The sequence below is a fragment of the Embiotoca jacksoni genome, unplaced genomic scaffold (assembly GCF_022577435.1).
Source record: "Embiotoca jacksoni isolate LCO1_2020_lvr unplaced genomic scaffold, fEmbJac1.0.p SCAF_22, whole genome shotgun sequence".
Taxonomy (NCBI): Eukaryota; Metazoa; Chordata; class Actinopteri; family Embiotocidae; genus Embiotoca; species Embiotoca jacksoni.
In genome coordinates, this window is record NW_027185363.1 from 10,665,059 (window position 1) to 10,686,674 (window position 21,616).

General features: G+C 42.1%; 2 protein-coding genes across 2 annotated transcripts; both read right to left on the reverse strand.

The window, feature by feature from the left end:
• Nucleotides 1-274: 274 nt before the first annotated feature.
• vapal (VAMP (vesicle-associated membrane protein)-associated protein A, like) lies at nt 275-11,567 on the reverse strand. Its single transcript, XM_069157911.1, has 6 exons — nt 11,363-11,567; nt 6,367-6,519; nt 4,749-4,852; nt 3,440-3,520; nt 2,294-2,461; nt 275-1,339 (listed from the first exon to the last, which is right to left on the reverse strand). Exons 1-6 carry the CDS (start codon nt 11,418-11,420, stop codon nt 1,178-1,180), a joined length of 726 nt encoding a protein of 241 aa, XP_069014012.1. The 5' UTR covers nt 11,421-11,567; the 3' UTR covers nt 275-1,177.
• A 1,566-nt stretch (nt 11,568-13,133) lies between these two features.
• Nucleotides 13,134-21,059, reverse strand: rab31 (RAB31, member RAS oncogene family). Its single transcript, XM_069157910.1, has 7 exons — nt 20,851-21,059; nt 19,712-19,791; nt 18,799-18,880; nt 16,978-17,049; nt 16,538-16,644; nt 15,918-16,027; nt 13,134-15,737 (listed from the first exon to the last, which is right to left on the reverse strand). The coding sequence occupies exons 1-7, from the start codon at nt 20,884-20,886 to the stop codon at nt 15,640-15,642; spliced, it is 585 nt and encodes a 194-aa protein (XP_069014011.1). The 5' UTR covers nt 20,887-21,059; the 3' UTR covers nt 13,134-15,639.
• Nucleotides 21,060-21,616: the final 557 nt, after the last annotated feature.

Below are 21,616 nucleotides of genomic sequence, written 5' to 3' on the forward strand. Positions count from 1 at the left end.
AACGGCGCAGATATCTCGTCGCTCTCGGCAAGAAACAACACGAAGGCGAACGAACCCGTTAGCCGAGTTGTCAGGCGTATTTAAAACGGTTCGTTCAGATGTTGTATTTTGTCCTCGTGTGTCATAAAAAAACAAAACAATAAAAAAAAAACCCGTTCGCGACAACGTGACGGAAAAGCTCGGCGCGCTCGTTAAATAATAAATACCAGGGTTCGAGAGAGAGAGAGAGAGAGAGAGCGAGAGCGAGAGAGAGAGACATGAAAAGACGGCTATGAAAACCACATTTCTCATTTTTATTTGTTTTCAATGTTTAATACCATGGAACAGGATTTTAAGAATGGAAATCTTTTTATTATTTTTTTCAGTCAATATTAGCCTCAGAAGGAATATATGCTTTGTATAATAATAATAATAATAATAATAATAATATTATAAAGTCTGCATTGGTGTTGTGAGGAAAAGGAAAGGACAAATGTACAAGAAGGAGGCACCTATATATCCCCAGCTGGACCTGAACATTCCAACACAAGAAGTAAGAAATTACAAACCGAACAGATTTACTTCAGAGGCAATCCAGCAACAGGTAGCAAAGGTCTTTTTTGATGGAAAGTCATTCCTTTTTTTTTTTTTTTTGTTTAAAAGGATTTTAAAACAACATTTACAAGACACCTAACATTCCATTCAATTCCTATTAAAAACCAACAGAGAGAGAGGGAGAGAGAAAGAGAAAGAGAGAATCTAATGTTTTGACTGCTTCATGCCCCGTTGGTTGACTTTAGGTGCAGCTTCCGTGTGGACTGTTGGTAAACAACTTTTCATTGTCCCACCTCAACATCTGTATACTCCAGCCATCAGAAAACAAAAGAAAAAGAAGAAGAAGAAGAAGAAGAAGAAGAAGAAAAGGGAGCCTTTGTTTACTCAACTCTGTGCATACTAACTGTGAGATTGTAAAAAGGCGCCGCCTTCGTATGATGCTGTACAGATGTGTTCACTGTAGGGCACACGACCAATGATATGGCAAAGTCAACAGAAAGACTTCTTGGTTTTTTTTCCCAGGCCTTTTCTTTTTTTTTTTTAACTCCGGAGCCGGTGGGGGGCGGTGTGGAGGAGGGCGAGGCGAGGCGAGGCGGGGCGGGGTTGGGGGGGGGGGGGATACGGCTGGCATGCATCTCCCAGTCTACCAGATGAACTTCCCAAAGAAAAATCCAATGAAGATGGCTGCTATGACGACGACGAGGGAGGGCAGGGAGTTGGCGCCGGCTTCTCGGCCGACCAGGGAAGTTGAGTTTGAAGTCATGTGGTCTGAGCGGGGCATCTTTCTCATTCTAATACCATCCTCCTGTGGAGAAGAAGGAGGGATGAAGGAAAAGTGTTCGACAGCTGAGCGGAGGGGAGTTATCAGAGAAAAACACAATACGGGACGTCGTCTCCCGTTGACCGGATCGGGACCGAGACATCCTGGCGTACTCGCTTTTTTTTTTTTTTTTTTTTTTCTCCCTCTTTCTGTACAGATTCCAACACAATTCATCCGATCAGGTCTGAAATATTGAAAAATAAGTGTCTTAACACCCCGGAAATTAAACTCTCCCTCATCTCAGCCAATCAGAGAACTTCCTCGGAGACGTTAACGCCGCGGATGTATCTGGCAAACACCGTTAACTTTAATTAACCGTTGTTGTTTTTTTTGGCATTCCAACGTTTCCCTACGACTTTATTTATTTTTCTAATGTCTCCCAGTAAATCTCGTGTTTGTTTTGTCACGAGAGAGATCGAGACACTTTTTTTCAGCTGCCTCTTCACTCAGGAGAGACACGCACGTCCTTCAAAACACGGCCCTCCGATAAAAGCGACGCTTCGCCGCCTTGACAAGAGTTGAGACCGACTGGATAGGAAGCCGCCATTAAACAACGCAAGGGGGAGAAGACGGCGACGACGACGTCGCTTCCAGGTAAAACCGCGAGATCGGACGACGCGGAGCGAACGGCAGAAACGCGCAAAGACGACGGCGGCCGTCAGAAAGTCGTGCGTGGAAGTAGTATTTTTTTTTTTTTTTTTTTGCTTTCCCGTCCTTACTGCAAACCCAGCAACACACCGAAAGAGAGCCGTACGACATCAAAGTGGATTCGGTCCACGTCAGTTACAGTTACGTCATCTTTGAGTTTCATTCTGCTAAACGTCACAAAGGTTAGTGAATCACGTTTGGTTTTAGTTTCATCCGGCTTCAAATGCATTCAAAAAAAAAAAAAAAAAAAAAAAAAAAAAAATCGAAATTCAATTTGTCAACACATCTGACCTTTAATTGCCGATTCTCGTCGGTCAGCTTGCTCATCTCAGCTTGCAGCCTCTTGCACTTCTCCACCACCTTCCTCATCTCCGTCTCGTCCTGTGAGGCGCCGGCTGCCGTCGAGTCGGCCTTCGTGGAGTTCATCCCCGGGGCCGCTTTGGTCGCCTCCACGTCATTCTGCCCGACGGGGAGAGAGGAAGAGGGTGACCGGGGTGAAGGCCAGCGTTGCCCTGAGCCAAGAGGGGAAGGTCGGCCTCGGGACGGCCGCCCCGGGCCGAGGCGAAGAAAGGCCCCCCCTTGTCCGCGGGCCCGGAGGGTCACGGTGCCGAATCGAAAGAAAGATGTTTGATGTGGCTTTGTTTTGTGAGATAACCGGACGGCGGGGGGGACAGAGGGCTGTATTATGGGGACAGACAACTACAGTATTGTGAATGAAGGTTGACAACAGATCCGGAGGCAGGATATGATGTTGTTATCGCTGCCGCCATCCAAGGAAAGCATCTGTTTAGGAAGTCCATTCAGACTCCGATAAGTTTTTAGACCTAAAGGTACCGAATAAGCAAACATGTGGAGGTCCCATCGTAAATCAGCCGGATCGTGACACTTTCTGCGCCGATAAGAAAATTGACATGACGATAGATTATGACCCCGTTTCTCTTGCGCTCGAGAATGTCGGTGTCGTTCGTGACTTTCACGTTGACCTTCGTAGAAAAGTGGCGAAATTCCACATAAATGTACATTAAAAATGGAAATCCAATTCAATTGGCGCTTTTTCCCCCGGCGTTTTCCAACGGTACCACAAAAGCTGCTGTTGCCAACTCGGTCGACTTTTGTCTGATCTGCCAGCCAAAACACATTTTTCACCATTTCCACAACCGACAATACGATAAGAGCGTGACATAATGAACTATTTTAGATGAGGCTCGGAAAGGAAACGGGCTAATAATTTATCGAGTTTAGAGAGCGAGATGGAGAGAGTCACATTAGACATAAGGACCCCCCCCCCCCCATGTTTAAGCGTCTATGGAAAGTTATGTATTTGGGGCTATTTTCAGAGTTCGGCATTGAACACGAGACCTTGAATCGACCAAATGATGCTTCAGGTTTTGGTTTATGTGGAAATAGACTGTTTTTAAATGCACAGCAGCCTCTTACCATTTTATCGTTTTCAGAAGGCAGCTCGAAGACGCATCTCAGCTTGGAATCCATGAGATCATCGGGTTTTGCATCTCTCCACTGGTGGAGATGAAAAATGGGCTTGTTATTCATTTATATAACTCAAACTGCTAACAGCTGAATTCTGTGAAAACACACACACACACACACACACACACACACACACACACACACACACACACACTACTTTAAAATATTCATATGCAATGTGACCTTGAATCTATGGACGTTACATGAACTAAAAACATGCACAACATTTAAAAAAACAAAAAAACTGTTTCAACCTCAGTCTCATTCCCACGAACTCCTGTGTGCATCTTTTTTTCACGGATTTTAAAGTGTGTATTTTAAGAATGACACGTTTCCATAAAGTCATCTCCAAAACTATTACACATTAGAACTGCTGAACATGAAGGAAAAAAAAAAAAAAACTTAAGTGAGGAGTGTAAAACAGATTTGCAATTGCTGGGTTGTGCAATGCAATGGAGGAAATGTATTTTATGAATTAGTAACCATATCAGATTCCAGTCTACTTATCAGAATCCGTCAGACCTTTGTTCCTCCGCACTTGCTGAACTTTGAGACTCATTCAAGACAAACCACTTCGTGAACACAACCACAAAGTATGTGCATGTTGTCCTGGCTGACTGAGCCTTTGCTGCCCTCTGGTGGACAACTGGAGGACGCAGCTCAATTTTGTTCAATGGTTTGCCTTGATGGCCTTTGTCCACGTAACTCAGCAGGATGACAACAACCCAGTCAATGACCATGTTCGGATTTTGGCAGTAAATATAAAAAGTATATATATATATATATATATATATATATATATATATCCACTTGAAAAGTGGATTATACATCTTGATGTTTTATCACATTAAGAATATACTGAGCTGTCGGTGCTAAACAGTGTGAACTTTGTCTACATCTAGATCGGTCGGTACGTTTAAAAATATAAATATTTAAACTGAGCGACTCTTTTTATATCAAAGAAATCAATACAGTGTTTTTACATGGACTTCCGTGTTAACTGCTGCTGCGTCGGTTTGTACGTTTTGGCGCGAGCAAGCCGAGTAATAAAGTCTGATATCTGGTGCAGATGGACACAAATCACTGTCGTCAAGCTCCCACTTTACATATTTAAATGTCTTATGAGTCACTAAATAAAAAGCAGTGACGGTGTGTTTTTTTTTAGTTTTTTTTTAGCTCAAACCTATTAAACCACATCTTGTTGAAGCAAAATGAAATAAATGGATACAAAAAAAAACAAAAAAAAAAAATCACTTACCAATGAATCCATGTCAGAAACATTTGGTGGCGCGAAAATCGTCTGCACCATGAATTTATGTTTACTTTTCTCATTAGGGTCGTAGTCGAAGGGCTGCAGCATGACTGGAAAAGAACGAGGAACAATGGTAAAACATTTGCACAAAGGCATCTCTATACACAGAGAACCGACGACCGAGACGTTCAGCATACTGAACTCCTGATGAGCAGCAGGGAAAACGTTTTAAAAACACTAAAAGTAAACTGAGGACGCTTTGAAAAAAATAAATAAAATAAAAATAACACCATGAATAGTTTTTACTCATCAGTGAGCTTCACACAAAGTGCAGCAAACTTCTGTACACTTTTAGAGGTTGTTTTTTTGTTTGGTTTTTTTTGCTTGCTTGGCAGGTGGGTTGTTCCAGGCTTGGTGAATTCATGTCATGTATAATGGTAATATGTTTTCAAAGCAGCTGCTTCATCACTACACAAACCTACAATGGGAAGCAGTGCATTTAATACTAAACAAACAGTCTAATTATTTTTCCTCCGCTGGTGAAAACGTGATCGCTGAAGTACATTGGAGCTCAAATTAGATTTGAGCTTTCTACAGATTCTGCAGATTTTTTTATTTATTTTTAAAAACAGCCGTGATTTCATTAATGCTACCCGTGACATGAAGCATCGCGACGGACGATTGAAGGACCTGTTCGACTGTTTGGTCTGATTAACCAGCAGAAGAAGAAGAAGAAGAAGAAGGCAGTAGCCAGATTGAAGCTAAAATTTAAACCACATTTACATCAGATTCTCACCACTAATCAGAGAACGCAGTCCGGAGATGATTACAGACAAGATGTTTACACGGGCTGCTCTGAGGGCTGCTCCATCAATCATTCGTGTTTCACGCTTCAGTCGGCGTGCAGAGGCGCTATCTAACCACAAATGTAATCTTTCGGTCACATCACTAGTGCGGTTGACCTTTGTGGCAAATCTCTGTATGACTGTTTTAGCAGATACACCAACGGCTGGCTGTAGGACACCGGTGCTATTGCTACACCTATTACTTATGATAATCGCCCAACGCACGCGTCATGAATATTCTGAACCAACGGGAGAATCACAACAACCTGGAAATATTGTGTCCACTGCAAATTTCCAGTTACTTTTAAAAGGAAAGTTAATATTTACAGACATTTCCGTCACATTAAATCTTTAAATGCATCTTTTTCTACACAATCCAACGCCATCTCGCCGCAAAATCAATTACGCCGCACGTTACTTTGGCCTTATAATACGGATATTAACGTTTGTTATTACTGAAATGTTGAATGCCAGTAACCGCTTGCAAGTGTTTAACCAACCGACTAATGAAATGAGGATAGCGGGACATTTTTTAGAAAAGAAAAGAAAACTACACAGGTAACTGAATTTGTTCATTTGAAATGTTAACCGAGAGCACATCCGGGTTACAGCACCGCTTTACAACGGTAACACGGGGACGTTTCTGTCCTGTGGACACTTCACTACACAGGCCACAAGTCAAATGTGCACTCTGCCGACTCGTGTGAATTAAAAAAAAAAACAACAAAAAAAAACGAATTTTGATGAAAAACAAAGACGGCTGATGAATGGAGACTCACCAGAGATGGTGACGGTTGCGCCGGCATCGATGACGCCGCTGTTCGGCCGTACGCAGTACCGGCGCGGCGCCGTCGTCTTCACTTTGAAACACACTCTTTTGTCAGAAGGGTTCTTCAGTTTGAGGTTGGTGGTGACTACATCTGTGAAAGGACCTGGTGGACGCAGAACAACAAACACAAGAGCGTCATTGGTTTCGTGCCGCGACGAAAACGTTCGGCTGCTGCGCGAAAGCGCGAAGGGGACGCGCTTCTCCGGGCGAGTTGTCCGACTTCACCGCACCAGAGTCGGTGTGTTGCGTGTTTTCGTAACGCGATTGCAGAAGTTCCGATCTTTCAAATGGCGTATCCTCCCTGGCCGCCAATGCTCAAAAACAACTTTAAAAAGAGTAATTGACGGGCAACTCAATTAGACTACACGATTCAGAAGATCTTTGATTTGAGATGGATATAAAAAAAAAAAAAGAAAGAAAAGTCCGGCGGTGTGAGACTGTTTTATTAACAGTTGCAGATATACATATCGATCCTGAGTTGCGACATATTCAAATAATATGCTCTCGAGTATACGATTGGCTTGGTGTGTTGTTTTTTTTAGTGATGTCTAACCTACTTGTAAAGACAAGAGGACATTTTGTGTGTAGCTTTAGAATAACCTCCCTTAAACTGTAGTGTTTTCCAATATCGAACCGACATATTAAAAGCATTTTCACAACTCCATAACCCCGATGGTGGGATATCACCACCTATAAATGCAAAGCTGAGCATAAGACATTCACAAAGAGCAGCGTCTACAAGACCATCCGTGCGGACTACGGGCCGGGCCGCACCAGCTGAAAGAATACGGTTTATTTTTTTTTCCCGAGACGGCTAATTTCATACAGATGTCCCATGTTGACATTGGAAATTAAGGTCCTGGCCTAATCAAATCATATATCAGGAGATAAATAGTTAGCTTCGCCATCTTGTGACAGAGGAGGTTTCAAATTAGGTCCTTAACCGCGGTCAGCAGCATCCAGCAGCATCCAGCTTTGATCAGCCATGGCATGTCGAAAACACAAGTGGATGCCAAGTCAAAGGTACCCCAAACTCGATCACAGCAATTAGCCCGTGGGACAAAAACATGTCCCATGATGTGAGACTAGTTGACATCCTTCACATGGGGAGGGGAGAGTGGAGAGGTGTCCACTGATTTTTACCTGCTACACTATTTGCAGGTTGTCCAAGTGTTTTAATGGAACATGTCTCTGGTTACCACTGGGGACAGCAGTCAACCGTTTCACAACAACCTCCCGATGATAAACCTGATCATTTTGGATCTCGAGCTCCAAGCGAGAGCACAAATGCAATTTACGTTGGTGTTTTTTTTTTTTTAATTTTATTTTTTATTGGAACTGACCGTGGGGCTCGACGGTCTGAATTTGGAGAGAAAGCACTGGTTCAGCTTTGCTTTTATTAAACATATCCCACGGTGGATTTATGTGCAGAATGATCAACTATTTTACTCAGTAACTGTCAGGTTTCTAATGTTTAAATGTATTTCTTCAAATTTCTCATTAAAACCAATAGAATACAACTAAATAAACGTATAATTGATCTCTAATGTCCTGACCTAAACTAGTTACTAAAGCAAATACATACGGTTTCCTTCAGCTCGTCACAGTATCATCAAATTTCCTATATATATATATATATATATATTTTTATGCATAAAATATATATCGGACACTACCAAGAAATATAAACAGTCAAATTAGTCTTTCTACTTTCCATGGTTTTCACTGCTTGGTTGGACTTCTGCAGTTCACCAAGCCTTCCTTCACATCCAGTGCTCGGAGAGATAAGAAGCGGTGCGTGACCAGATTGGAGAGGCTCCACCCGGCTTAAGCTACCATGTAAAGTTATGGTGATGACCGAGGTATGGCTTTCAACACGGGTGTGTCACAAAGGCATTCAGGCAAACCTGAAAAACCTCATCTGTGCGACGGTGTGACGCCTGATGTTTCTATACGCAGATTCTGCTTCCACTATCTTAACTTTTCATTCATCGCTGCGCTTTAGAAAGTGTAAAAAGAACGGCGTCACAATACAAGGTCACCGTAACAGAGAAACGCCGTCTTTGTCAACTTGCAGTTGTATGATAACCATAAATATTGATTATTGTTAAATCCGTTATAGTTTCCGCCCCGTTTGTCGTCGCCATTTGTGCCTCTTTAATGCTCGGTAAATCAACTTTCAGAAGGTTGACTCGCAGTAGCGGCGTGAATGCAAACCAATTACGAAATAGCATTATGACATTTGAGGAATTAAGGAAAGTAAACATGATTTGGCAATGTTCGAAAGTACGGTGTGACGTGAGTATTTACAGCAGCGTCGGTCACTCCGACTGACTTTCAGCCTGCTTGAACTTTCTAAGTGGGTCAAACTGGAAATGGATGCTGGTTTAAAAAAAAAAAAAAAAAAAAAAGGCTCAAACCTTGACTCTATATTTATTAATCCCTCTGCTTTAACAGTGACTAAATAAGGAGACGGACTTAAGGCGACCGAGCAACTGCTTTCACAAAAAGTACACCGGGTCTACGTTGCACATGGTGAGCATTTCCTAAAAAACCAAGCTGAGACGGATAAAACATCGGAGAACGGTGGCGCGCATCAGACGGAGACGCCCACGTAGCCCGCGTCCAACGCCGAGCTACCGCGATGCCACCTCCGCTCGAGCGCCGTCTCTCTCATCTCGTTGCATGTACGCCGAGTTAGGGTCCCCCCCCCAGGCCGGTCCTGTTCTAAAAATACCAGCCAAGGAAAGGAGGGCTGCCCCCCCCCCCCCCCCCCTCCCTCCCTCCAGCTCGCCGGAGGACTCCCAGCAGAGGCTCTAAAACAAGACCGGCTCTCAGATATACGCAGACCGATTTAGCTCCAGTCTCTGTGACAGCAAAGGAGCTGTGGTCATCATCCTTCCCAGTGGCAGAAGAACGAGAACATTTGCATTTTTATTTGATTTTTTTTTCCCCTCCTCCTATTTGCATAATAAAATGTATTCAGACCCGAGTCACCCCACACGAGGGGTTCAAAACTCAAAGGGCTATTTTTTTTTGAGCGACACCGGAGCAGATGCAGCTCTCGTGTAGTTTGAATCAACTTGCGAATGACCTTTCGATTGAGAATAAATACCGATGTATTTGCAAATATTTTACATAATAATTGGGATATTCTTCCAACACGTCTTACATGATGCTTCGGCACTCTGCGATTACCGATCGATTCTGGTCAATCGTAACAATACAATTTAGCCCGGCATCTAATCCAGTAAACAAAAGGGCAAATGTTTAATCTCACGAGGGGGAAAAAAACGTAAACCCTGTGACTGATCAGCAATTAGTACAAGTCCAATTAGACCAGAATTTCTTAATCGGGGAAAATTGTGGAAATCCGTGATCAGATTACGACCGACCACGCGTCCAAAATGACCCGACTTGAGGAGACCGGCGCGGCCCGGGACTGACTTCTACCGTCGGCTTTTTAACCAAGACTTAAACGATTAAAGTTCCAGTAACCTGTTGCGCAAACAAATCACAACCTTTAAAACCAGATAACTAACGGCCGGCTTTAAAAAAAAAAAAAAAAAGAAAAACCCTGGCGGTCTTCAGGTGTGGAGGTCTGAACGTCTTCGTAAACAACACCCAACCCGAAGCTGGTATTTGAACCGCTGACCTTCCCGACAGATCTCATCAAGTCAAACCGGTGTCGACTCGCGCCTCGTCCGAGCAAGACAATTTGGCCTTTCGGTCTCGGCGAGACGACGGGCTGACAAGATATTCTGGTTTCTAGGACGCGCTTGGTACATTCAGCAAAACAAAAACAAACAAACAAACAACAACAGTGTCTCAAGTTGTGACAATGCCTGCAGCAGAGACATTTAGTAACTGGGACGAATAGAAGAAATGCAGGGAAGAATATTCAGGGTCAAAATTAATAATAGTGAAGATTTATAGTTGTGTTTACTGTCTTTGTGTATTTGTTTATGTTTGATGTATTTATTGTTTACTGTCACCTCGTTTACTTGTAAAATGATCACAAGAGCAACAAGTTGGGAGTAAACGAAACACCACAAACCTTGCACCGTGTCTAAAGGGCTTCTTAAGTCTGACATGTGAAACCACAGTTTGTTGTTTTGTTGTTGTTGTTGTTGTTGTAGCTACATACCAACTTTTGCATTAGCAGGCTAACCTAGCCATCGTTAGCCAACGATCAACTGACAGATAAACAGTCGGGTGTTTTATCACGTTTAAATCAGCGGCGGAGCCTCCGACCCGCGAGCTCACTTTTGGTTTTTTCCCCCTTACGAAAACGTCCAAACTTAAAAAAAAAAAAAAAAAAAAGAAGTTTAATTCCCTTTCAGCTCCGACTTGCGGAGCGGCGAGAAACAAACAAGTTTGCTGCTGCTAACGCTACTAGCAGCAATAGCAGCTAAATGCTACCGCTTAATAAAACACGCCGCGTGATAAACTCCGGACTTTTTTTGTTGTTGTTGTTGTTTGTTTGTTGTTGTTTGTTTGTTTTTGTTTTGTGTGCGCTCCGTTTTGCAGCCGTTGCTGGCGGCCACGTTGTTTCGCCACTTCGCCGGGTGTTTGTCGGCGAGCAGGGGCCCCGGGGTAAGGTGCCACCGCCACGCCGGCTTTCCCACGTCACTGCAGCGCGGTGCTCCAGCGGCCCTCTCCTCTCCTCTCTCCCGTCCTCCCCTCTCCTCTCTCCCGTCCTCCCCTCTCCTGTCTCTCCCCCCCCCTCCTCCGGCTCACTTAAAATGGCGGTGAACGCTATCGAGCTTTTTTTTTTTTTTTTTTTTACTAGCAACGAAATTCGCTGAAATATCATCTCAGTCCAGGTGATGTTCCTCCACCACCACCACCACCACCCTCCACCCTCCTCCACCACCTCTCGACTACTTCGCAGGACATTTTTTTTTTAATATATATATATATATATATATATTCCATTCACCTACCTTTAAATTTGAGGTCGACGGGAGGGTCAAGAATAAGGATCTGATCCAACTTGGACATGTTTTTAGCTCGCAGAGGGAAGGGATGCGCTTGATTTTCGGCGTCGGTAAATCGGAGGGGGAGGGGGGGAAGAGAGTAACGTGACAAGTGGAAATCCTGAGACCCACCGCCACGAACTGAGTCAAACGCTGACTGAGCTCCGCGAGCGAGCATGTGGGTACAAATACCGGAACGCGCGAGTGCACAACCCTGTTGCGCGCCCTCGTGGCTCTGCGACTGATGTGATTACGGTGGAGTAAACTAGTTTACTTTGCTGGTAATACTTGGCAGGCAAACTATTTTTTTTTTTTTTTAAAATCAAATGACACGAATCCCCGGCTGACCCGTTCTTGGTTTAATTTAAATTACCTTTTTTTTTTTTTTTTTTTTTTTTGTGGCAGTATGAGCTTGAATATCAGCCTATTTTGCGTGCGAGGACTTTTCTACTTTCACAATCACAACTGTAGCTGAATTCATGCGTTTTATGCGGGACGTGGTTTGTTCTTTCAGAAAAGATTTTTTTTTTAAACACCTATTTTAATAATCAAATAAATCAATAAAATTATCATCCATTTGTGATAAGAGTTTCAAAACTCGAATATTTTGTCCAATTATTTTTTTTTTCTTCAAAACACGAGTAAATATTTGTCATAAGAATCCATAAAGTTTGTCCAGTCAATAATTGTGACAAATATATATATACAGAGCATGATATAGTTAAAAACAAAAAACGAATTAAATATTAGTGTGTTCTGGTGGGTGAACTCAGCAGTGACACTTTCTGAATGACTTAAAAAAATATCAGCGAACATATATGTCAGTGCTGATAAATACACTGTCAGCTATGATAATGACAATTTATTGATCAGGCTCCAAGACATAGTTGAGATGAACTAGAATAAACTACAAAGTGCCAAATTTATTGTGATTCTACCCATTCTCTGTCACTAACCTCATATTTTATTGAGTAGTTTTTCTTTTCTATTCTTTTTTTTCCCCAATTATAATTACATGAAGTTACCCTTTTGTAACAGCAAGAGATTGATCAATCAATTTCAAACTATGCATTATCGTCACATCATTTTTAGGTTGTTCAAAGGCACACGTCGTGGTGAGCTTATTCATAAAATGCTGGTTGCGATAGAGCGAGACTTTGTGAAGTTTAAGTGATTTTACCTATTAAGAGATGTCAACATGCACACAGTTTTCAGCTTACTCCTGTAAAACCAGGTGAAACTGTAACATAACTTTCAGATTTGTCTAAATTTCAGTCAGCCACGCGTGCACGCAGAAAAGACTTAGAATACAGTTCCTGTAAAAGAGCACTACAGGTTGTTTCTAATACAGCTTTTAAGAAAAACTCTAAAGAAAACCAAAATCCCCGACCTGTCCTCCCGAGAAACCAACTCAACATATTTTCTCTGATAATGTGGGACAGACGAGGGTGGAAGTTCTCCGAGACATAATTTGAGACGAATCCTGATGTTTCGTACGGTGTGCACGCTCGGTTTTGAGCGATGTCTTGCCGTCTCAGAGACCATTGAAAAATGCGGTCACTGTTAAATCCATCTTCGTGACACGAAGTGAGGACCTTCCCTCCGTAAGCTGCTGATGGGTGTAATCTAGTGGACTGAATAGGACCCTGTTGAAACGCTCCACGCTGCATGTAATTTGTGCCGTTTACAGATTTTCACAAAGTATGTGCACGTTATGTGCAAAAATAACACGCTGAGGGAGAGTAAAAGAGTTGTTTTTTTAAGAGTTTCTTACATAAGAAAGAGAGCAAACATGTACATTTAGGTTGCTTTGAGTGAAGTAAACAAAGTAAGGCCTATTTTTTTTTTCCCACAATGCACCTTGTAATGACTGCAATAATGCTTCAGAAACAGAGTAGCGTGCAACCAAAACATGTGATGGTGGCTCAGAGAAGATGCGTCTCAAGTTTCCCCACGACATCAGGAGGTTGATACTAGTAACAACCTTTTTTGAGAAAACAAAAGTTAGACACGCTGTTTTTTTTGTTTTTTTTACAAGCATTTTAAAACATATTTTATCCTTAGAGTGGGTTTAATTAGCACAAAACAAACGAGATAATTCGAATAATTACTACTTCATAGCATTGATTAATATACAGAAGTTCATGTGCTTTACAGAGAATACAGGGAGGCATGACGGAGGCATACATGATGAGGATGGCTGAAAAGGACTGGTAGTTTTAAACTGGATTGTTATGTGTACAGTTGGTCTGCACTGATTAAAACGAGTAATTCATGCATCGTTCTAGCAGTTTTCACTTTTTAGCCATGTCACACATTTGTTTATAAATTTTTTTTTTTTTTTTTTTTTTTTTTTTTTAATAGGCACATGTGTGGCGACAAACATAACGCTTGTTAGGAATCTCATCTGATGTGGGAGGGAACTTCATACCAAAGTCCATTGAAAAATCTGCATTTTTTTTTTTTTTTTTTCTTCTTAATTTGGGTACACTCTTAAGTAAATTACTGTGTGACAGTTTAGTGGGAGATTGAAGCCACATGTCGGACATTCGCTGGAAATATAACATCCTGAGTGTATATGCGCAACACGTATCTACTCATTGAGAACTGAGAGTTAAAAAAAAAAAAAGGTCTTCTTTCTGAAGGAATGCACTATGTTTTCCAATAACCAAGGCCACACTAATCGGCAGACATTTGAATGGAGTCTGGTGTGATTTTTCCATCTAAACATCTGCACATATCAGCATACATATTGCATTACATACTACAAAATGAATGCTATTATCCTGTCATACATGTTGGTAAGACTGATACACTTTGAAATTATTTGTTAACTTGTACTAAATACAAGTACAAATGTAAACAAGTTTTAAAAAATATGAAAATTCAGAACCAAAAATATTCATTTCATAGAAAACTATGAAGTCTATTAAATTAATTTGCATGGTCATTTTAATCTTTTATCAAATATTGACATTATGGAGAACACTAATAGTCTTTTTTTTTATTTTTTTTAAAGTAACTCCATACTAATATTGTGTTAAATTAATGTAAAAGTGCTGTTATAAATTTCTCAAGTGGTCAAATCCAAAAGCACTACCGGCAAGGAAACAGCAGCCAGCGCGATACATAACACAGATTGCACGTGGGCTGACAACTATCTACCCTTTATACCACTTTTATGCAAACCAAAGTTTCTTTTAGAGTTGGGTTAGTATGTACAACATAACTTTTTTGTTTTTGGAAACGTAACAGCTGTAGACATGTTTAGAGTAAAATACATGCAGTTGTCTTCTCTTTACAATATAAAATGTAACCCTGTTCAGGTAACAATACATGGAAAGCTCATGTACGGCAGTCGAAATACAGTCATTCCCTGTAGTGAAATCTCAAACAACACATTTCAGCATGTAGAAAACATCTTCAACAAATCACTATGTAAACAATTCTAGTATCTGTCACAGTGTTTCAGCAGGGGGGTGGGGGGGGGGAGACGTCATACTGTAATTGCGATTTAGGCCGTTCAAGCTGTTCATTCTGCAGCATTACAGTTAAACCCATATATAGCAGAATGTGCGTGAAAACGCGTGACGGAGAGGAATGTAAAGCCGCTGCGTTTGAGCTACAAGGGAAATGCTCGTCCGAGGTTCGATCTCAACAACCTCTCATTCAAATATTCTCATAAAATTCTAGGGTGATACATACATGCACACGAAAGCTCCACGAGTAGTGGAGAGCGGAGACTTGGTATAAAAAAAAAAAATTCAAATAAAAAAAGAAAAGGAATAATAAAACCTTTCATTCAATGCGTGTCATTTAACTGCCACAGTTAACTTTTGAAATGAAAACAACCAGAACCTGGTTTTATAAAGCACATCGGCTTGGATCACTTGCTTAATTTAGACTATGTAAAATGGGATAAAACGGGCTGTGTGACCTACACCACAGACAGAAATCCGAATGTAATTCAGTCAAATCGCCACCTGAGGGGGACAAACCGAAGGCTCTCTGCTTCCTGGCTTCAACAGAACTGCTGCACTTACATGAAATACTTGAAAATTGGTGCATCGGCTTATTTTTCTTTTTTTGTTTTGTTTGTTTCATGTTGCAATTGACCACACGCTCAAGCTGACCTTAGTCCGTCCACTGTGTTGTCTTTCCCGGGAGGTAAGACACTGTGTGCATTGTGGACTATGTGCTGTGCTGGCGGGGCTCCTCGGTGCTGAGGTGGAGTAATCTCGGTACTAGCAGCACCTCCTGGTGGACGGAGCGGGCTGCCGGGTGAGTTTGAAGGACTCGTTGCTCTCCACCTCGGGATTCTCCAGGGGAGGAATCTGTTTACCTTGGAAATACAGAAACAACAGCGAGTTGTGATGGCAGATTTACAAACTGTTTCACCGCGATGACTCTGGCCATGCTTCGTTATTACCGCCGTGGACAGGGAGCAACGTATTTGCCGGACAAAACAAAGCGTGTACTGACACATGTGAAACAGATGCAACACAAAGGCATGAAAACCTACTGATTTTCTGAAAAAGCTCCTCGACATTGACAGCGTTTCTGGCACTAGTCTCGATGAAAATAGCTGCGATCGATTCAGCAAACTCCTTCGCTTCCTTCATAGGAACTTCCCTGTGAATGAGAACATCGGTGAAGTGAGTGTGGGGGAGGATGAGAAGGCAAATCAAAGTTTTCATCAAGGACTTTCGTCAAATGCGCTTCTAGCTGGATTGATCTGGACGGCTCTTGAAGATCATACAAGGAACAAGATAAATCAGCGTGACTTGGGCGCGGGGCGTTTTTCAACTCGTACAGATTCTTGAAACGGTGGACAAAGACAGACACATTCCTTAAACCTGTAAGAGTTTAGTGTGCAGACAGCCTTGAAGAATGGGAAACAGTAAAACCCGAGTTACGACTGGGTCTGCGGTGAATTATAAAGCACAGCCTATCTTCCTGAACATGAAAGAAGCTGGTGATTTATGGTTCACGTGCACTTTTATGCAAAAGCGGGATCGACTTATCATTATTAAAAAAAACAACCCCTCTTGTGTTTATGCCACAGACCACCTATAGTATCACTTAAATATCCTGGGGAAGAAGCTTTTACAACAAAGACACAATAAAAAAAAATCAGCCCACCTGATGTCTCCTAAATCGTTCTTATTCCCTGCTATAGCTACAACGATGTCCTCCGGACCGTGTTCCTTCAGCTCTTTCACCCACTTCTTCAGTGTCTGGAAAGAGTCCTGGACAACAACAACAACAACACATCCATGGTCAACTCTGGGATAGGTTCTTTTCACGAGGATATGCCCAACATTTTTTGCAACCCGTGTCACATATTCATTGCGCTGGTGTTTTTCAGACAAGTTTCCATGAACAGACCAGGAAAGAATGGCATTCATAGGTCATGAAGCAGAGTGACGGAAAAGGAACCTCAGCAGGGATCGCTCGAGCCCCTCGTCACAAGTTAGGTGAGGCAGTAAGAGTTTTTTTTTTTTATTATTTTTTTTATTTTTAAAGTACATTTGTCATCTGGTCTGGTGATTTGAAACGATGACGAGCGTCCTGTATCTTACCAGTTTAGTTATGTCATAGACAATGACAGCAGCAGCCGATCCTCTGTAGTACATGGGAGCTAATGAGTGAAACTAAAACAAAAACAACAACAACAAAAAAAGACAAACATATTTAGAGCAGTTAGTTATCAGTCAATATATCAAATCAGAGCTTTCTGTTTGGATGGCACAGTTATACGTAAATATCAGCCAAGGTAGTTCATAAAGGTGACTTAATTACTAAAGATGACACTTTAGTTTAAATCTGGGTCATAACATTACAAATGTTGTGTCGACCCATAAAAGACACGCGCAGTATCGCGCAGTATGAGTAGACCACTGTATGCCCATACAGTACATTCTTAAAGGATGAGTCGCCGACGGAAAAAGTTACTTCCTCAGAAGCCTCAGCCCTTTTTAACTCCTCGTGAAGGCGAGTTAAGAGGAACCTTTTACAGTTACGACATCAAATGAACAAACTTGGTATCTTGCGGTGGAAAAATGCTGAACGCATTTGTTTCCAGTGGACTGAACATTTCTCAGCACAGTCAACGAGCATCTTATTGCAGATAATCGATCAGTGAACGTGTCCGTCTGGGAACAACAAATTAATTCCAGCGCGGAGACGACAAACTAGGCTTGAAAGCGTTCATAAACAACACCTACATTTCAGTTTGTGTAACAAAGAGCACCGACGACAACTGCAAAACATCAGACTCAGCATATATCTGGATGTGGACTAATGCGGTGGCTCGGTATAAAAACTCTTTGTGCTTTGTGTTTATCTATTCGTTATCTATACCAGCTTTATCCTAACAGAGGGTCACAGGCGGTTGGAGCCTTTCCAGGCGGGGCAAAAGATGGGAGTTCACCCTGGACAGCTCTCCAGTCCGTCACAGAAAGACGTCACAGAAAGACGGACGACCGTTCAGGCTCGCATTCACTCCTACGCAGAATCCACCAATCAAACTAAAGTGCGCGTCTTTCGTCTGTTGGAGGAAGCCGGAGAACCAACCAACTCCACACAGAGGCCCCAGCGGGTTCAAACCCAGACAGGTTTATCTGTTATCATCATCTCGAATACTGACATCAGCGTCGACATCTGTAGATATTCAAAAGCTGCGCTGTTTACGTCACCTTGTCCAATTCTCCTTCTCCTCTTTTGCCGGCACACTGCGACACGTATGACACGTTACACGCCAACCGTCGGTACGCGTCAGTGTCTTGCTGCGGTCGGCAGAAGTGCGTGTCGTACCATACTTGTGCTCGTGGTAAATAAACCGTGCACGAAAACCTTTTGGTTTACAGTGGCACGAATGTTCAGAAAACTCCACATCTTTGATTTGTACGCTGCCACTGATGATAATAATAATAATAACAACAACAACGTCTTCACCAATCAACCTCAATGACGAGAAAACTTGTGTCGTTTACAGATGTTTGCCTCGACGACCGCGCGGACTGTAACAAGAGAACCCCGGCAGCAGAGGTCTCGCGATGTAGTTGTCGCGCACAAGAAGGAAATACTTGCCCCTAGTTTTTTTTTTCCATGCAGTAAGCAAGTCTGGCAAAGCCACCATCCTCCTCCACCCCTCCCCCCCCCCCTCTCTCCCCCTCCTCCCATCAAATGAATCACTTAAGATGTCTGACCTCTGAACCATGTATTAATCATCCCGTTTCACACCTAATAATAACGCCATGTCATGAGTACCGCTGACAGTGAGGTGATTGTGTCACTCCATAGCTCCCTGATGCAAAGTGTAACGTGGTTCACGGAGTCATGTGTGCAAACTGCAAACTTATGAGAAGTTTATGAGGTGTTTCTGTGCTGGACGCGCTCACCCGTTCCTGTCCGGCCGTATCCCAGATCAGAAATTTGTGCAGTTCATTTCCAGACGGTACCGTCTTGGTGAGGAATGACGCTCTGTGGAGGATTCAGTGCATTTTACAACAGCGCTCATTCTTTTAAAAGCACAGCAAAAAAAAACAAAAAAATCTATATATATATATATATATATATATATCGGTTCAAGTCAACAGGAAATAAGCAACACTGAGAGATAAGATGTTTGATGAAGAGTCCTTGTTGCTGTGGAGACGGTTGGCGTGAAACACTGACTTCATTAAACGATGACTTCATGTCCATCTCAGTTTCCCCTCATAAACTATAGTCCTTTCCTTACTGCATTTAAGTTTGACGTTTGTCTATTAATTTGCATTTGATACACGTTTATTATCGACATTAATCTGCTAGTTCTGCTAGTGGAGTCTATTTTGTGTTTATGCACGAGGTTTTATAAACAAATATGTCAAGACTATAAAAAAATTATAACTCCGAGGTTTAAGCTTTAAATCTGGGAGTAATAGTGACCTGAATTATTCCTTTAAAATATGTATAAATTTTAGTTTGGGGCTAAATGAGTCACAGGAACTGAGGCAAATTATATATAGTTATAGATGGTTCGTTTTTGTGGCACTTAACTTATATAATTAGTATTAGTGGTATCAGTATGTCTACCAACGTATCCATCAGTGTAACCTGACATTACTTAAAAACTATTCACTTAACTTGACCTTACACATCGTTGAATTCAGACAGATCGTGACTCCTGGTTTGATCGAATCACCGAGTCGCTGATTGAACTTCAGTGTCCAGTTTGACGCTTCAAGGAACAAACGCAGCAAACCACCCCACCTCCGGAGGCACGCTGGATTGATTTGTTTCCTGCTGTCTTTTTGCGAATTCAAAACTCACCCAATGGTCGGACTGATGTTGTGATCAAAATGATCCTGAACGAATCGGCAAACGATGCTGGATTTCCCAACTCCAGTGTCCTGCGAACAGAGGGGGGGGGGGGGGGTCAACACGTCAGTCACAGCACAGGCACTCAAGTCCAGGTGGTCACTGCTGAACAGAATTGATTGTGCAGCTCTCCGGTCACACGCTCATCCCGTCAGAAAGCTTTCTGTTAGTCCATCAATTGTGCAAAAAATGTACAAAATGTTTTGTTTGTGCAGGACAACATGCCGCATCTGTCAATCCCCAAAAACAAGTCGATTAAAGTGAAAATAAAGGCCTTTAGCTGCATGTTATTAATGCTCCTTTCTCCCTTTTTTTTTTTTCTGCTGAATCTGGCACAACGGCAGCTCTTAAATGAGCTAAAGTAGGGATAAAAAAAAAAATAAAAAAAAAATCTGCTGTCACAGCAAGCTGAGGTGTGTGTGGTTACAGGGTTGAGTCAAAAGGATGTCTCTGTGAGCGTGTCGGTCGGCCCGAGGCGGCGTGCAAAGGGCCCGGTAAACGTGACGGAGCTCGTGCAAGTTTCCAGTAACCCCCTTTACTTCATTGACAAAGTGCCAGTTCGCGGTCCAAAACGCGTCTTCCCGTCTTCCCGTCCCTGTCACGGTTTCTAAAAAGAGACGAACTGGCGGGTTCTGCAAACGCAGCAGGAAATATAACGGGCGGCTCGTAGCGGATGGTGACGTAATGGGTGATAAACTATCAGAGCCGTTAAAAAAAACCAAAAAAAAACAAACCACAAAGTAAATTACAGTGAAACAGTTCAAAAAGGAAGACGTAGATGTAAAAGAAAACACGTCTAAGAAAAAATAAATAAAGATTGCTGCGCCCGCTGGGTCGACGAGGTTGTTGGTTTTTTTTAACAACTTTTCTGACGTAAGTAAGTAAAGTAAAAGCATCTTTAAAAAAAAAAAAAACCTTTCCAAAGCGGGCATAACATTACAATACTTTTTTTTTTTTTTTTTTTTTAACATTAAACTGGTCATGTTATCGGTTAGTTACGTAGCTGTCGGTTATTTAGTTAAACTCGCAGCAGACTTAACGGAATTTTCCCCCAAAACGGCTCAACAACAACAACAACATCTGCTACTTACCCCTAACAGGCAAACTTTGAGCTCCCTTATAGCCATGGTGAGTTGTGAACGTTTTTAAATCATCCTTTGTCAGAGTTCACTCAGTGTCTTTGTCTCGTCATGCTTGAAATTGCTTGATTTTTTTTTCTTCTTCTTCTTCTCGCCCTCTTTTCGTGGATACAAAGAGAAACCCAGCCCCTGAGATCCGAGGCAGACAGACAGACTGACCATCTACCCAAAACGAGTGGCAAAGCTGTGCAGCTAAAACAAAAACAAACAACAAAAAAAGCCACTTCCGGTGACTTTTCAAAATAAAAGTCGCATAAAAAGCCAGGTATCCAGCTGAATCGGTGTGATTCGGGCTTAAGTGTCCAGAAATGGTTGTTAGAATAATCTGGGTTTAGGGTTTGTGGGTTTTGTTCCCGTTTGGGCTGAGAATTGGCACATTTGAGCAAACGTTGGACTTTCTATGGACCGCGAAGTAACCTGCATTTTGGCAACATACCCAACATGTTTGGCACACGTTTGAACACCCAGACTTGGGAGAGTGTATCTGGAATAACTCTGGGTCATCATTCATACCATACTTAGGCCAAGTTTCTTCTTCTTCTTCTTCTATCCAACAAGATTTCAGCCCTTGTGGGGCCAATCATGATGTTAATGAATTATTACTGATGTATGTGTATATTTACTGTTGTAGTTTGTCAGCGGGTGGCAATTTTTTTTTTTTACCCCCTTTGTGTATACCAGTGGGGAATAGAACAACAAATCAAATTGAATGTTAAAG

Coding starts and splice junctions, on each gene's coding strand:
- vapal (XM_069157911.1), bottom strand. CDS start 11,420: ATGTCCAAGTTGGATCAGATCCTTATTCTTGACCCTCCCGTCGACCTC. Junction 3,521..4,748: donor TTTCTGACATGGATTCATTG/GTAAGTGATTTT, acceptor CATCTCCACCAG/TGGAGAGATGCAAAACCCGA. Junction 2,462..3,439: donor CTTCTGAAAACGATAAAATG/GTAAGAGGCTGC, acceptor CCCGTCGGGCAG/AATGACGTGGAGGCGACCAA.
- rab31 (XM_069157910.1), bottom strand. CDS start 20,886: ATGGCTATAAGGGAGCTCAAAGTTTGCCTGTTAGGG. Junction 17,050..18,798: donor ATACGGCCGGACAGGAACGG/GTGAGCGCGTCC, acceptor TTTTTGTTTTAG/TTTCACTCATTAGCTCCCAT. Junction 15,738..15,917: donor GGAGCTTTTTCAGAAAATCA/GTAGGTTTTCAT, acceptor TGTATTTCCAAG/GTAAACAGATTCCTCCCCTG.